Source organism: Anser cygnoides, chromosome 2, assembly GCF_040182565.1.
Source record: "Anser cygnoides isolate HZ-2024a breed goose chromosome 2, Taihu_goose_T2T_genome, whole genome shotgun sequence".
NCBI lineage: Eukaryota > Metazoa > Chordata > Aves > Anseriformes > Anatidae > Anser > Anser cygnoides.
The window spans coordinates 98,406,013-98,421,525 of record NC_089874.1 but is presented as its reverse complement, the minus strand read 5'-3'; the positions used below and the strand labels follow the sequence as shown (position 1 = coordinate 98,421,525).

At 41.4% G+C, this 15,513-nt stretch overlaps 1 protein-coding gene across 1 annotated transcript in view; it reads right to left on the bottom strand.

The window, feature by feature from the left end:
* CTNNAL1 (catenin alpha like 1) overlaps positions 1-12,979 on the bottom strand; it is a 57,473-nt gene extending 44,494 nt beyond the window's left edge. Inside the window, exon 1 of the mRNA XM_013181168.3 lies at positions 12,771-12,979. Within this exon, the coding sequence (XP_013036622.1) occupies positions 12,771-12,896 (126 nt within the window). The 5' untranslated portion in view covers positions 12,897-12,979. The remainder of the gene's footprint in view (positions 1-12,770) is intronic.
* Positions 12,980-15,513: the final 2,534 nt, after the last annotated feature.

The window sequence follows — 15,513 nt, the reverse complement described above, 5'->3', positions numbered from 1 at the left end:
ATTTATAGACTACTATATATAACACCAGCGGAAACGTAGCTATTTCACAGCCACTCCCACAAACAGAAGTTAAATTGGGAAATCAAGTTGGAAGGTACCCTACACACCTCCTTACACACAGTGTACGTAGGATGATTTATACTTGCGTGAGTAATATTTGTTATTGCCTCACACTAATCAGTTTTCCTACTAGAGCAAATATTTAAGGTATTTTCTCTATGCAGTGAGGATTAGCTATTGCCCTGTAGCATCATTAGTGTAACAGCTCCTCTTACATTCTGTGTATTTTCACATTTGTATCTTCCATTAAGTTCATGTAGGTTAGAAATCCATTTTTGAGGGAAGTATAATAGCAACAATCGAAAGCCTTTGCTAAGAAAATGCAATAGTACTACATGCTAGGCAAGAAGTTATAAACCCCTACAACATAAGTGTACTGTAAAGCAAATTTAGTTGCAGTTGATGGGACATGTAAAAATCTTGATCATGACAGACTTTCCAGCATGGTTCATGCTTTTGTTAGCTCGTATCAAGTTGGGGGAGGGCAGGGAATGACTTCTAATACTACTTTTAGGTACGGCATCTCATTCAGTCTTGTGTAACTACCCAAGGACAAACAGACAGGTCTTCTGACTCATTTAGCAGGTCAGCCACACACATCGCTCTAACATCCACATCTGCTACAGAATGCAACCTCACTTGAGAGCGCGCAGAAGCAGCAGCTGGCATTCGACATCTAGCGCATCCAGACTACCAGCAGAACTGCCAGGGAGGCTTCCCATCACACAGGACAAGCCTCAGGGAACTTGAGAAGTTGACAAGGACTACCTGCTTACTCACCCTAGAAATCAGAAGTGTTAAAATTAAATGCACATCTAGGCATTACTGAAAGTCTTACTAACCATTTTCTATAATTTTAAGCACTTATATGTGTGTGTATATATATATTTTAGAAATCTGGCTAACATGCAGATCTTTTATTATTTATTTAATATTTGGAAGGCCTTATCTTTCTACTCAGTTTTTCTTTGTAAGAATTCATCTTTGAAAGATTTTTTTTTTCAAATGCTGGAAAAGATCAACCAAAAAGAAATTTTATATGCAATTAGAAAGTATGCAAAGGAGGGCTATAAAGATGATGAGGGGTCTGGAGGACAAGGCATGTGAGGAGCAACTGAAGGTCCCTGGGTTTGTTCATCCCAGAGCAGAGCAGGCTGAGGGGAGGCCTCATGGCGGCCTGCAGCTCCCTCACGAGGGGAGCGGAGGGGCAGGCGCTGAGCTCTGCTCTCTGGGGACAGCGACAGGACCCGAGGGAACGGCATGGAGCTGGGACAGGGGAGGGTCAGGCTGGGTGTTAGGGAAAGGTTCTGCACCCAGAGGTGGTCAGGCACTGGGACAGGCTCCCCAGGGCAGTGGTCACAGCACCGAGCTGCCGGAGTTCAAGAAATGTTTGGACAACGCTCTCAGACATAGGGTTTAGTTTTTGGGTGGTCCTGTGTGGAGCCAGGATCCAGATTCAGTGATCCTTGTAGGTCCCTTCTCACTCAGGATATTCTAAGATCCTATGAAATGCAAGTGCATTAACTGCTAGTGCACTAATTAACTGTATACACCCATATTCTATTTATCCTGAAAACAGTATTTGAGACCACTGCCTCTGCTTTATGAACACTTGAAACAGAAGTTTCTTCCACACATTACTGAGCGGTAACCAACCCTTCCTTGCAGAAGTTGCACAGACCTCAACACATCATTCAGGACCTCACGTCACGGCTTCTGTAAAAGAACAGCTTCCAAGTGGTATGATCCCATTACCCATATTTATGTATTTTCCTCATACTGCCTGCAGGAAGTATGCAAAGGACAGTACAAATATGCTGCATGTCCAAGACTACTGAGTTCTGTTAGACTTATAGTATTGGGACTGTTGTAGTCACGTCTTTACCTGAAGGCTTTCCAAAAGCATCTTCTCACTGCTTCGGTACACGCCTTTCATTAAAGTCTTCAGGGAAGCTAATGAAATAAACCACTTTAACAACCTAAGTTGGTTCACTTATCTGCAGGGAAATGCTTGGAGGAGCCTCTGGCAATCTTTCACACCTAGTGCCTAACAAGCTGATAAGCTACCTCTGGAGAGGAAGAAGAAAAAACAAAGGGCAGGCAGTGACAAGCAGAAGCTGACAAGCAACAAAAGAGCCCTACCAACTCAGATTATTGATCTGCCTAACCGATTACCTCCAACAAGGGCTAAGCAAGGGTGTCTAGGAGGAAAAAAAAAAAGAGGTAAATGAGGTACTAGCTAATTACACTTGTATCCAGAGTTTTGGTTAACTGCAAATCATACTTTTAATTAAAAATATTTGTGTACTTCTCATGCATAACAGCTTCAACACACAACATCATCTGGAAGGGGTCGGAACAGCCCTCTTCAGCTCTTTCAGATCTAGGCTTCAAAATGTACTTCAGACCTCTCTTAGTAAAGTTTGCCAAGAAAGGCAAGGGTACACAACTTCTAATTTGAATACACACCTCGGATTATTAGCATCATTACTATTCACTTGTTACACATTCTTGGAATTGTTTAGAGAACAAAAGAAAGGACTGAATTCATAGCATGGCCGTACTATAGTAGTGAATGCCCTTTCTTTGTGCCGAATGCATTCTTAGAAATCCAAGGGTCCTTTAAACTTCAAGATCCAAACCAAACGCCAACAAAATGATTATCTAAAAAGTGAAGATACAGATGACCTTGTTCAATTGACTTTTATGACACTAATTTATTTCCTCCAGCCTGTTTGGTTTGTTCCCACCCCCCCCCACCACCCCCCCCCGGAAGGGGGTGAGGGGTATTTGGATTTTCCCTCCCCCCTAGAGTAATGAAAACTCGATATTTTTTTTTTTGCAGTGTGATTAAGTTATTTTGAACTTTTTTTTTTTGGAAGTTGCAGGAGCTCTAGAGAAGCAAGAGAAAGAATAAACACAACTCACACTAGTATAAGACATTATGTAGAATTTATAAATACTTTAATAGTACTACTAAAATGACACTGTTGTAAAGGAGAAATACACTTGCTTTTTTAACATTCACTTTTCAGACTCCTTTAAAACCAGGGAACACCAGTGATCCACAGATACAAGGCAGAAAAGTAAGTGAAAACTGATGTGCACTCCTGCCATTCCCCCCCCGCACCTCCCCCCAGAACAGCAGCAGAAAAGAATCCCTGAAGAATGTTCAGCAATGCTTGACCACTGATCAAACAAAGCTAACTTTTTTTACTCTTACATGCCTTACAAGTCAGAGGACTGCCTTATCTTCCCCCAACAAAAGGTGCCTTCAGAATTTCTATAGAAATGAGTGACAGTGGCAAAGATCTTCATTTTCAAACAATCCAAGTTCCAGTTTCCTTCTCTTTTCAAAAAGATGTGTGGAAGTTTACAGACTGAAATTTGCACTTTTGAGCAACTTGACACTTATAAGTTAGCAAAAAAAATTGAAAATCCAATTTAACCTCTTCAGATTTTATATGTGCATCAAGTACACTGATCACAGAATGAGTTTACCTGTCCTGAAACACATCCAAGGATAAAACAGCCTTTCATGCCCTTTTCTTTGTAAATTGGCCTTCTAACAACCACCATCTTGAAGTTTTGCTGAAGTGCACAATTGCCTCACTAGAAAAGTGAGCTTGAGCTAACAAACAACTGGTCTTAAGGGTGTGCGAGCCTGCAAAAGTGCATTTTCCTCCCCTCCTGTTGTTCAATATCTTCTAACCTAAATGGGTGGATTTCATAAACAAAGCTATTACCTTTTTTTTCATTTTGCACCTAGAAATCCTGGGCATGAGCACATCTAAGAAAACAAAACCCACTCAGATGAGAGCTCATTGTTTAAAGTGTACTTTCAGACGTGGTCAAAACAAATGCAGACACGTTTTCAGCACCAGAGAGATGCAAGTCTCAAAAATAACTCAATTTACTAATACCATCAGGTAAACCTAAAACCAGAGACCCAATGTCAAATAATTATTTAATTATTGTGGCTTTCCTGTCAAACTTTAACTTGCCTTTGTTAGCATACTTAAACCTCTATTGCTTGTGCAAACAATGCCCGAGACAACTCTGAACTTCTCGTTTAGAAAAAGTCACTGTTGTGGAACTAAAAATTCAGATATTGTAATGTTGGACGTAGCAGGAACAACACTGATACTGCCTGCAGTTGAGAACTCTTTCATTTCAAGTCGGGACTGGCTCCTGTAGATGTGCAAAAAGTTGTTAGCCCCATAGGCAGCTTCACTGGTATGAATACCAGCCATTCACTGCGGGCTGCAGACAGGATGGTTCTTCGGGCCTTTTTTAGAGAAAGCTTCCTTAGCAGCTTTTGGCATACCACTTCAATTCAGAGAAACACCTGGCATTTCATCTTGAAAAGCACATACTTGCCTAGGGATTAACAGAGAAGTATACTGTACACTTGAAAATGCTTTGCATGTGCAACTATTATCCATTTAGATGAGTGTAAAAAAAATAATACCAACAACAAAACAAAAACTTGCATATAATTCAGGAACCATTACATGAAGGGCAACAAAAATGCATTTAAATTTCCTTAAATTTTGCAACTGAATGAAACACCAAAATTCAATAACAAACTCTGATAATAAAAGGGAACATCCATACACTGGTTTAACTCCTACATTTAATTATGTGTAACTTTGGACAATATTTCCTTTCTAAACAATTTTGACACCTGTGTATTTTTTGAATAACCCCCCCCACACACACTTACAACATTAAGTTTCTAGAACTCATTTTCAACTTCATTCTTATTTGAAAAAATATAATAATTTATGTGTTTATAAGTGGTTATATTGATTCTGCTTAATATAAGAAGTCAATACAAAGGTCTTCTTCTAGGACAAAGGCAACTGTGTAATACTTTATTTTTCTGTATACCTCTGAAAGTACTGTAGTATTTGCTCATAAGTGGTTGATTATTTATTTTATGTATAAAACAAAGAAATCATCCCATTCACTGTTTAGAGCAAATTAACAGTTACAGTTGGGTCCAGACTCTGTATTACTACTCAGTTACCCCACTAGCTTTAAGCAAGGCTATTGATGGAATAGAGTACAATTCAGTGAGTAGAAATGATTGTTTAAGGCTCTGGCTAGTCAGGGTTATGTTTTGCCAATGAATTCATAAACAGAAAATAATCCATGCTAAAAGCAATAGGCTCACGTTACAACACAGCAATTTTATTAAACTATAATCAGAGTTGTTTGCAATCATTAATTCATAATTCATCCTTTGGGGATTTCCGTACCTAATCTGTCTAAAACCATCTGTTCACAATGCTGAATAGCAAGAAAGCCGCTCTCATTCTTTTTGTGCTGTATCGTTGTGTGGCAGTTTTGATTTAAAATTCATTCTGCTGGAGAACTCAAAAAAAAAAATGTTTAATCTACAAGAAAGCCATTAATCTGATCTCCTAAATGTAAAAGATAAGCTTCCACTGAAAAACAATTGATTTTCAACTATGTCTGTATAAAGAACCTTACTTCAGCTACTTAACATGCTACTCTTACTCAATTGTATCAAAGCTTAAGGTACTGAACATCATACCAGAGGTGTGAAGCTTAACTCAAAGCCAATTTCACCATTCAAGGGTTCATGGAATGGAACGAAAACCACAGGTTTTTCCATGCCTGTGCTGTTGCTGATGTTGTAAGTTTTCAAATGTAATTTTTCTTGTGAAGTAGATTATCATTAGTGATACCAATTATCATCAGTAATTAGCATAACAAAAAAAAGAATATTCTGGACGGGTAAACAAAGTATAAGGTATTCCTGCAGTCCCCAGCATACCTTAAAAACCACAACCACAACCGTAACTGACCAGCTATGTCCCTTTCACTGTTTCCTAACAACCTAGCTTCAAATCACTAAACAGCTGCCAATTAAAACTAGCCTCTGTAAAGAGAAACCTGCAACTACATCAGCCCAGAGACCCAACTGCGGGTGTTCTATGACTGAAGGAATCACGGGATCTACAGTCAGGTGACAAACTCGTATGGTTAACTTTCCTGCAGAAATCCCAGACAAAGAAGCAGGCTCCTTAAGGGGCATAGGGTACCTCTTGTACACCGAGTAACAGCAGAAGTGCTGCAAGCTTTGTTGTTTGCATAGGGTAGAAGAGTAGTAATACAGAATACACACAAAACTTAATCCACAACACCTGTGGAGCCAAAGGGAGGAGAAGAGTCAATGAGCTAGTCGCTAATTGAAACTAATGAGGTACAACCCTGTAAACAAGCAGCATACCACATGCTTCCGACTCAGCAGCAGAGTTAACACATATGACTGTTTCCACGGTAGTTTCTCTGCAGCGCTAAAACAGGAGGTTTTCTTCACTCAGTACAAGTAACAATGCAAGCCTCTACACAACAATTCATAATTTCATTAGACTTGGCACTACTGTTAAGTAAAGTCTCTACCAAATTAATTCACACAGAAGAAAATCCTGGAAAAGGGGAGAAGCAGCTGCTTGTGAGTTAGTGGAATTTTTAAAGTACTGAAGGAGAAAGACTAGTACCCAAGAAGCATTTAAAGAGAGGAGCACTCTGTTTTCTTTCCTCAGATACACTGAAGAAAGCAGTAGGTTTAAGACAAATATGGATTACCCTACTTTTTCCAAAAAGGAAGTTTCCAAAGAGTACCATGAGGAAGAAATCCCAAGCCTTGGCACCATCTTGGAACAAGAACAGCCCGCAACATAAAAAACCTTTAGAACACTGAAGGTGGCCTAGAGGTCCCAAAAATGCCTAGTGAAACAAGACAGGCACAGGACTTGCTAGAACAAATCTCTCAGTGTGTCTGCTACATGGGAAATGCAAATACGTTGAAATGGGTAAGAGCTTGGACTGAATACTGAAGTTCAGGAATGAGAGTACACTTATTCTTAAAATTAAGAATATTGTCCAGAGAACGTATGAGAAATGTTTTGACAGTCTCTAAATGAAGAAGAGAGAATTATTTGATTTGCAAAAAGCTCAAAAGTATGTATGTAACTGAGCCTGTAGTTCAACACAATGGTACAGCTACAGACGTTCAAACACCAGGACATACACAAGACTAACACATGATGCAGATGAAAAGCAAGAAAACTTTTCCAGTTTTTGCAGGCTTCCAAGAATAAAAAACTAGTGATAGCAAGTTGAAAGTCTGAGTGCTCTTAAGATACCACTCCGTGTTTTAAAGTTGTTAGTGAAAGTCCATTAAGGCAAATCCATGACTGAATGATCTCCAAGATGACTAGTTTTGCAACTGTTAAGTTTAGAAGAAACAAACACTTGTAGGAAGATATTATATGTATCTTTTCACCTATGTGATGCAACAATCTTTCATAGATGTTTTGGCCAGTGTTGGCACCATACATGCGTACATTCCCAGAAAGCTCTCATGAAGCTCCTTAGCTAAATCCAGAAAAAAAAAAAGTCCCTCATTAAAGACACGTACTAACCTCCATATCCACAAGCGTTGTGGATCTACCTGAAGGTGAGCTGCTGTTCCCAGTTTTGCTGCTACTGGGTACATCAGGAGCAACCTAGCAGTTTCCAGGCACCTGAGGACTTTTTAAGCCAATGAGACCACAAAACAGCTTTCCCAAACACAGTGTTAGCCCACAGATAGCATTCAAAGACCAGTGTCACGGAACAGTGGCATACTGAACTCAGTGTCTACAGTTTAACATAGCTCTGTTAAAAATCTTCAATAGACTGTGTTTGTTTAGTTGCATAAAGAGTAACAGCAGTTCCACTACAAGTAACTTACCGGCTCTTACCTTCCATTTCTTCAGGAGGCTAAGTCTGATATACTTGGTTACATCCTCAACACAGCTTTGCCTCAACCCTTTGACAGAAGATGAGAACAGAGCAGAGCAGCTACTCATACTTGTGCTCAGCTATGACAGAAAGTGAGGAAATCCCTACTCCAGAAGGCATCTTTGTGATCTGCTCAGAGAATCTCTGTGGAATCAAAGTGACAGTAGAAGCGGCCATGAAAATGTTAGATACAATGAACTGGTACAACTTGCCAACGTTAGATGTCATTCACTAATATTTCAAGGAACTCAAAGATGCCACAGATGATACCAACTTTCTCACGCCACTTAAAACTAGATTGATAGTTGAGGTATGGATGTCGCCTGACACATTGACACAGAAAATGAGGAAGAACAGAAGTAGCGGACACCTGAATAAATATGATGTGCTGGGAAAAACTCATGGTGTTTGTTAAGGGAAATCATGCCTCACAAAACAACCAGAGCTCTCTATAGAGATCAGGGATTACATGGATAAGGATAGACTCTGCTGAAAGAGAACTAGGAATCAAAGTTCATACCAAAAGTTTCAAAGAAAACCAAGTGATTCTGAACAAAAAAAAAGATCCTCTGCACAAATATTTAACTAATTAAGAGACGGAATGAGAAGAAGGAAGATGGAGTAGGAAGGCAGAAAGTAAATGATTGCTTATTGTAATAGAGGGAGATCACCAATGGAGTTTCACAGAAACCTGTGCTGGGACATGGATTATTCTGTGTTATCACAGGGAGGGGAGATAAGCTGGTAATAAAACAATTCACAGTTCACACACCCTTGCTGAACAAGCTAGCCCATCATCCCAACTTTCAGATCATCAGTAAAAACATTAAAGCTTAAGAACAAAACAAATGTTAAGTTGGGCCCTGTAACAGTCCGTGTTGGACGCCACTGGTAACAGAATGCCAGCTGGGGTTTGTACTACTGATCACCACCCTTTGAGCCTGACACTACAACCAAGTTTGACCTACTCTATCACAACACCTTTTCAGTATATATTGCATTGAATTATTTGCAAGGGTACTAGGATGATAAGGATACTACTGACATCAGATATACACTCAGCAGCTGTTCTTACGAGTTATTAGGAAAGAAACAGAGACCACTATGCTTCTGTTTATTGACTTCATCCACATCGTAATACCGTATGAGTTCTAGTTCCTGCTCTCCACCTTGACCACAGAAAACAAACAAACAAAAGATATAGCAGAAACTTCAAAAAAGGCCAAAGAAGGATGATTAAGTATTAAACAAATGTAAGTAACAGTTTACATAAGGAATATCTCCAAGTAACTTTAGACTAACCCTTAAAAATGTGATTGAAAGTGGGATGACAGAAGTTTAGGAAAACTTTATACCACTGAAGAAAATTGATAAAGATCAAGTGGGCAATGTCTCTTCCAATGATGTATCAGAGAGCAAGTAATATAGGTGGTAGGAGCAAGATTCAAAAGCAGAAGAAAAAGCATCTGATAGGGACAACAAGACAGAGAAAAGATCGCTGATTCTGTGCCGATCTGTAGCTTGATCCAGTGTGGTCATTCTAAAGTCATGCCTTCAATCTGAAAACTACATCAGTGAGCTTTTCACATACATGGGAAAGCATCATTTGTTGGCTCTTCCTGGGGCTCTAACACAACTCCAGACAATTCTGGAAAAAACAGGACACTGGCAGAACACTACATACATTATATAATTATATAATATTTACTGAAATGGGAATTATTTTAGCTTGCTTCAGAGAAACAATGCCATAATAAAGAACAGACTTGTTTTTTTCCTTCTCAAGGCACATACCATTGTAATTTATTCAGAATCCAAGACTGACTGGAACAAAAGTCAGCAACATTGGTATCATGGACTTCCCCCCCCGCCCCCCCCCCCCCCCCCCCCCCCCTTTTTTTTTTTTTTTTTTAAATTATTTAGGCTTTGAATGTGTTGGCCAAACAAGTTCCAAAACCTCTAGTGGTATCTTCCATAACAAGGAAGTTGGAAAAACATGTTCAGTAACATGGGGGCACACAATCTTTTTCCAAAGTGCCTGTGACAAATGGGCTTTGTGAATATTGAATAGCTAGCTGTGATCCCACAGGCCTACACACAGGCAGACAGGTTACCTTCGACTCTGAAAAGTGACTTTCTTCTTTCATGAATGCAGGCAAAGCTCAAAGTTTCATCTCTGAACTTTTTCAAGTGCCTTAGCGCGAAGACTTACAGAAAGCTATTCTGCCATTTCTCAGAACACTTCCCTGGAACAGATCCACCCAGACAGGCTCCTCTCCAGCTGTGAAGGTACCCAATTACTGCTAGGCTAGCGAGCAGGTACATAATGGCAGCTGAGGAAGTCACTGGTGGAGCCACATCCTGGAAAGTGCTTTTCCCCTCGTCTTTGCCTTTCCTCAACTGTTTAAATGACTTGTTATTAAGTGAGTCAGCACAGACCACGTTAAACACCCTTCCTGACTTGTGTTGCCAAAAACTTTCCATAAAAAAAAAACTTAACATAATTAAACTGGAAACGGTAGCAGCAGTGAAGGGCTAAGGAGACGTGAATGGTACAGTGTTCAAGTGAAACACAGAACTAAAGGCACCTACCCAGAAAAAGAGAATTATTTTTTTTCCCAAACAAAGTGGGTTTTGACCCATAAAACCATGTTTTCTGAACTGCATGCCAAATAGTTTGCACAATACTGTAGAATAATTCTCTCCACAGTACAGATAAGTGGATAGCTAAAAAGAAGTGTTAGCAAATACACTTAATACTGTGGCTTAAGTCTGCAGTTTTCTTTTGTCAGTTGTGGCACAATCAAAAAAGGGAAGCATGAAGCTATGAATAGATCTACATAAAATGAAGATCTGGTTCAATTCTGTGATTTTTTTTTTTTTTTTAAATTAAAGTTAACTAATAAGCATATCCAGTACTGACTCTAAGGGTAGTTTCTCCTACCAGGAAAACAAGAATCTCTTATCGCTGCTGGTAGTAAATATACTCCGATAGCATACAGTCTATAAGTAAAGCAAGCAAGAAAGTGCAATTTTATTTATTTTTTTTAATTGCTAAGTAAAAACAAGTGGTCAAATATGCATTTGCAGTATTGCATGAATTAAAAATAAGAATTAATGCAGTTTTTTGTTGTTGTTTGCTTAAAAAAGGAGAAGATTTAGCTAAACAAGGGAGATTGAAAGCAAATTTCTCAGGGCAGCCTGTAATTTCTTCTTTGCTTAAAAGCAGTAGTGAAAAGCAGTAGCAACATTCTGACTACTTTTTTCAGTGGTAAACAAGTATCACATGGCACTTCCCAGCTTTTTACCAAATGGTCAGCTGTGAAGTTAACTTCACAACAAGAACAAAAGTTCCCTTTGCAACTGTACTTCGTACAAGCACAGGCAAAAGTCCTGCAGTTACTGTGGATACACAGCTTATGCAGAACACATTTCAAGAGATCGAGTAACCTACAAACATCATTTCTGCAAAAATACTCAAAGAAAGCAAGCTAGTGAGATCCCTACTTAAAAAATCTCCATGAAACAGTAAAGGAAGAGCAGGTAGACCTGTACAGTAAGTAGGGCATGCTATCTGGCAAGTTTAGCGAACTGCTGCTGACACCATCAGCAAACAGAGCTCAGCACTCACGCTTCGAGGGAACAAGCTTGTTTGAAGTTTGGAGCACTTTAGCAGGAAAACAGTAAGCTTGAAGTATTCAGAAATGCTCAGACACTTTATATGGCATGTAGTGGAAGTGAAAGATGCACTTCTGGAAAATGTAGTCATGGGTTTTGTGGTCATTAACAAAATCATACATGGCATATTACACGTGCAGGGAATCTACAGAGGAACAAGACAGCCTCTCTCAAGCAGTATTGCTGGAAAATAAGGATGCAGAAGTCTGCTTATGTTAAATTCTTAGTGTTAACAATTAAGTCCGTCAAGCCTTTGCAATTAGAAAGGTTTTTGTTTGCTCCTAAGCTTCCTGAAAGGGGTCACCTTATTTTACCTCTCTCCATTGTTTCAGGGGCAGAAAGCTGATTGAACTCTATCATTAATTTCACTTTGCCTTGGAACAAATGATTGAACCCCTGAGATGGGGTTCTCTGAACTGACTGGGATTTCTTTGGAGGAAGACGAATTGCCATGGGGTAAGTGCAGAACCCCAAAAGCCCATCACGAGCCTCTCCTGCAGCCTGCCTGCACGAACGCAGGACGAGGCTTACGACAGTTTGCTTCCAGACAGCCAGGACAGTACGAAGACAACTCGGTATCACCAGGACGAATGCTTTTTGTGTCGCTGTTACACATCCTTTAAGCGTTCTGTGCAGATGTGGAGACAGGTTTCGACTTACTTTTATGATCAGTTTTCAAAAACGCTACAGAGTAAACACTGCATGTTATTTTCACTCATTGTTTTTCAAGACGGAGCGGTTGTACCGGGTACTTCAAACTCCAGTTTTATAAGCAAGAGACCAAGGAGAACTAACAAACAAACAGACCCCGGAGTGGCTTCCACACAACTACCCAGCAGACCGCCAAAAAGCCAAACTTTTCCCTTTTTAACCTCGCTCAGGGCGGCGTGGGACCTGCTGAGAGGCCCCTAAGGCTGCTTTTGTGTATTATTTAACTTTTAAAATTCACCTAGTTCCTTGGGAGGGGGGGAGCCCCCCTCACCTCAGAGCCCCCCGCACCCCAGAGCCCCATCCCGGGGCTCCAACCGCCCCCCGGCGGCCGTTACGCAACGGCCCCGCGACCTTGCGGGGAACTTCGGCTCCCCCGAGGTTTTGTTTGTTTGTTTGCTTTTTAATTTTTAATTCTAGTTTTTTCCCCTCTCGGGTTGCAGAAGCATCCCCTCGGACAGACGGGCAGACACACGGACGGACCGCAGCGAGCGGATTGCTACCTGCGACACCAACGGCACCAGCGTCTGCTCCACGGAGCGCGTGCGGATCTCCAGCCCCGCGTCCGCCCCCAGCCCCGACGAGGACGACGAGGAGACGCCGCTGCTGCTGCACGGGGACGTGGCCATGGCGAGCAGCCCGCCGAGACGACCCCTGCCACCGCCTTCCTCCTTCTCCTCCTCCTCCTCCTCGCCCCTCCAACTCCGCTGCCGCCCCGCCCCCCGCTGCCTTGCGCGGGCTCAGCCCTCAGCTCCCCCCCTCCCGCCCCTCGGGACGGGATTTAAAGCGGCAGCGCCGCTCCTCATTCCCCGATCCCCATCCCCTCGCACCGCCCCTGGACCCGGCTCGCCCCGACCCGGCTCAGGGTTCCCGGCCCGGGGGTCCCGGCCCGGCTGTGGAGACCTCCGGGGGAACGGGAGCCGGCCTGCCGTGGGTCTCTGGTTGGGCCCGGCCTTGGTGCCGGGGCACGTCGTCTGTGGCTGAATAAATAAAAAGTACTCAAAGAGGAATAAAAGTTATTATCCATTTATTTATTTCGTGTTCTGGTTTTGGAATGGGCTGAACGCGCTCCCCAGCATCAGCTTGTAAGCTGTATTTGAGCTTGCTCCCTAACGCATCGTCCCGTGAAGGCTTCCCATTCCAGTTCAGCTCCGTTTGGTCCCACCAAGGCACGTCCACACCAACCTGTGGTATCAGGACCAAGCTCCTGGGGCTGTGGGCCACTGAGGTGCAAAGCAGTTCCCATCCAGAAATGAGAGAACCTAGCTCAGCACCATATGCATGCCCACATGCACTGCCCAGCGTCGAGGCGAGCAAACCACACTACCACCACACACCATAGCTCCCCAGCCAGAGCCCAGGACCTGTGTCTGGTTTCTCAGAGTTCAAACACTGCAGCCCTAAAGACATGTATCTGGCTTTCCTATGTTGTATCATTCTGTGTCTTCGGAAATATTTCTGACCTGTTCTGCACAAAACATCCTTCGCACGGTTTTGAAACCTAGATATAAGATAAAGGACAGCGTTTGTTGTCCCACGGAGTTATCTATATTTATTGAAAGAAGAAAATTGCCAGGACTGCAAGTATAACCCTAGATAAAGATATGACCCTACTCCTAGCTCTTCAGGAAATTGGTTTCCAGCACCGTCTCATATTTTCTAAAATGACATCTTATATAACATCGAGTGCTACATGAGAGAGAGGAAGATGTAAATCTACCATGGTACAAGAACATCTAAACGATGGCATAGACTTGAAATAAATGCTAGTCGTGTTTGATCAAAGTGGTTTAGAGCACAATCGAGATTTCTTGTTTTTTTCTCCTAAATTTTATGCATTTTCTTACAATCTATTTTGTTCTTTTCCAGGTCATTTGATTTCCCTTTACGTCTTTCTCAATACCTAGATTCTAAGCCTTTGGAAACAATTGTTATTTTCTGATATGTTTTGGTAGAGTGCTTAGGACAGCTGTGGCTGCAGCCTCCCCAAGCCTGCACACTGACCGGTACAGGAGACTGCTGGATCATATGAGTAAAGACATACACTGCACAAAGTGTCAGTAACAAAAGAGAAAAGTACCTTCCTTTGTCCTCTTCCCTCCCTACGCCCTTCTATTTCGTCCTTCAGAATTGTTAATTCCCATTCATTGACTGTTTTCTAAATATTATCATAATATAAATCACATTGACATGTACAGATATGAATCTGTGATTCATATTAGAAATGAACGAGAAGCACACGCACACTTGGATGTATAATTTGGTGTGGTCAGCTAAGTTCGTGTCACTTAATTTCAGAGACTGCCATCTGTCTTCTTCAATACAGTAAAGAGATCGGACATCAAGGGTCTGATAAACATTTTTTTATTCAAAGCCGAGTTATTAGCAGAGGTTAACAGTGAATTTTACAAATTTCGACTTCACATTGAAAAGGAAAACAAGTTGGGTATGAAAAAAATGGTAGCAAAATAGCAGTTCAAAAATCATTTTCTACCCAGTTTGGATGAATGATAGAAACATTACAATGACTTTCTGCAGACAGAAGTCCTGTTCCCAATCTGCCACTCTCTATTTCTGCTTTCAATTTACTTTCACTAGAGAAGCAACATTAGTGGGCCATGCTAGTGACAAGAAGGTTTCATTCTCCCACTTCTCTTCATGTGCTTTCAGTACAGACATGGAAACCACACGCTCTGCTTCTGGGTCCTGTGTTGGGCAAGCAGAATGCATGCTGTGATGGTTTAATTTAATACATTTGAAAAGCTCTAGCATGCTGCAGACTAACATGTTTGAAGACTTCTTGAGGAGATCTTCAAAAATGATAGCCTGGAGCCTAATTGTGTTTTTTTAATTATGTTGAGACAGTTTGAATAAGCCAGTGTGATAGATTACAACCACACCTTTGGCGTGCCAACACATACTTCTGAGGGAGCACTCTGAATTTGCAATGCACAACACCGGAATGCTTTGCATATGAATATTTTCATGTGATGGATCCAGGAAAGCAGCAGTCCCTCACCCCAAAAAGAATGCCCCTCACTCCTGCAATGCAGGAGGTGTACTATCGGCCAGTTTCTGGACAGCTACTACCATTTAGCTCTGCTTTTCATATGAAAGGCTTTTGAAGTACAAGGATAGAGGACAAAAGTAACACCTACTAGACTATACTTCTAACTTCATAAATTTGTCAGTGATCAAAGGGAAGGAAGTGATTCATACCTTCATAGCATTATGATCGTGGCAATC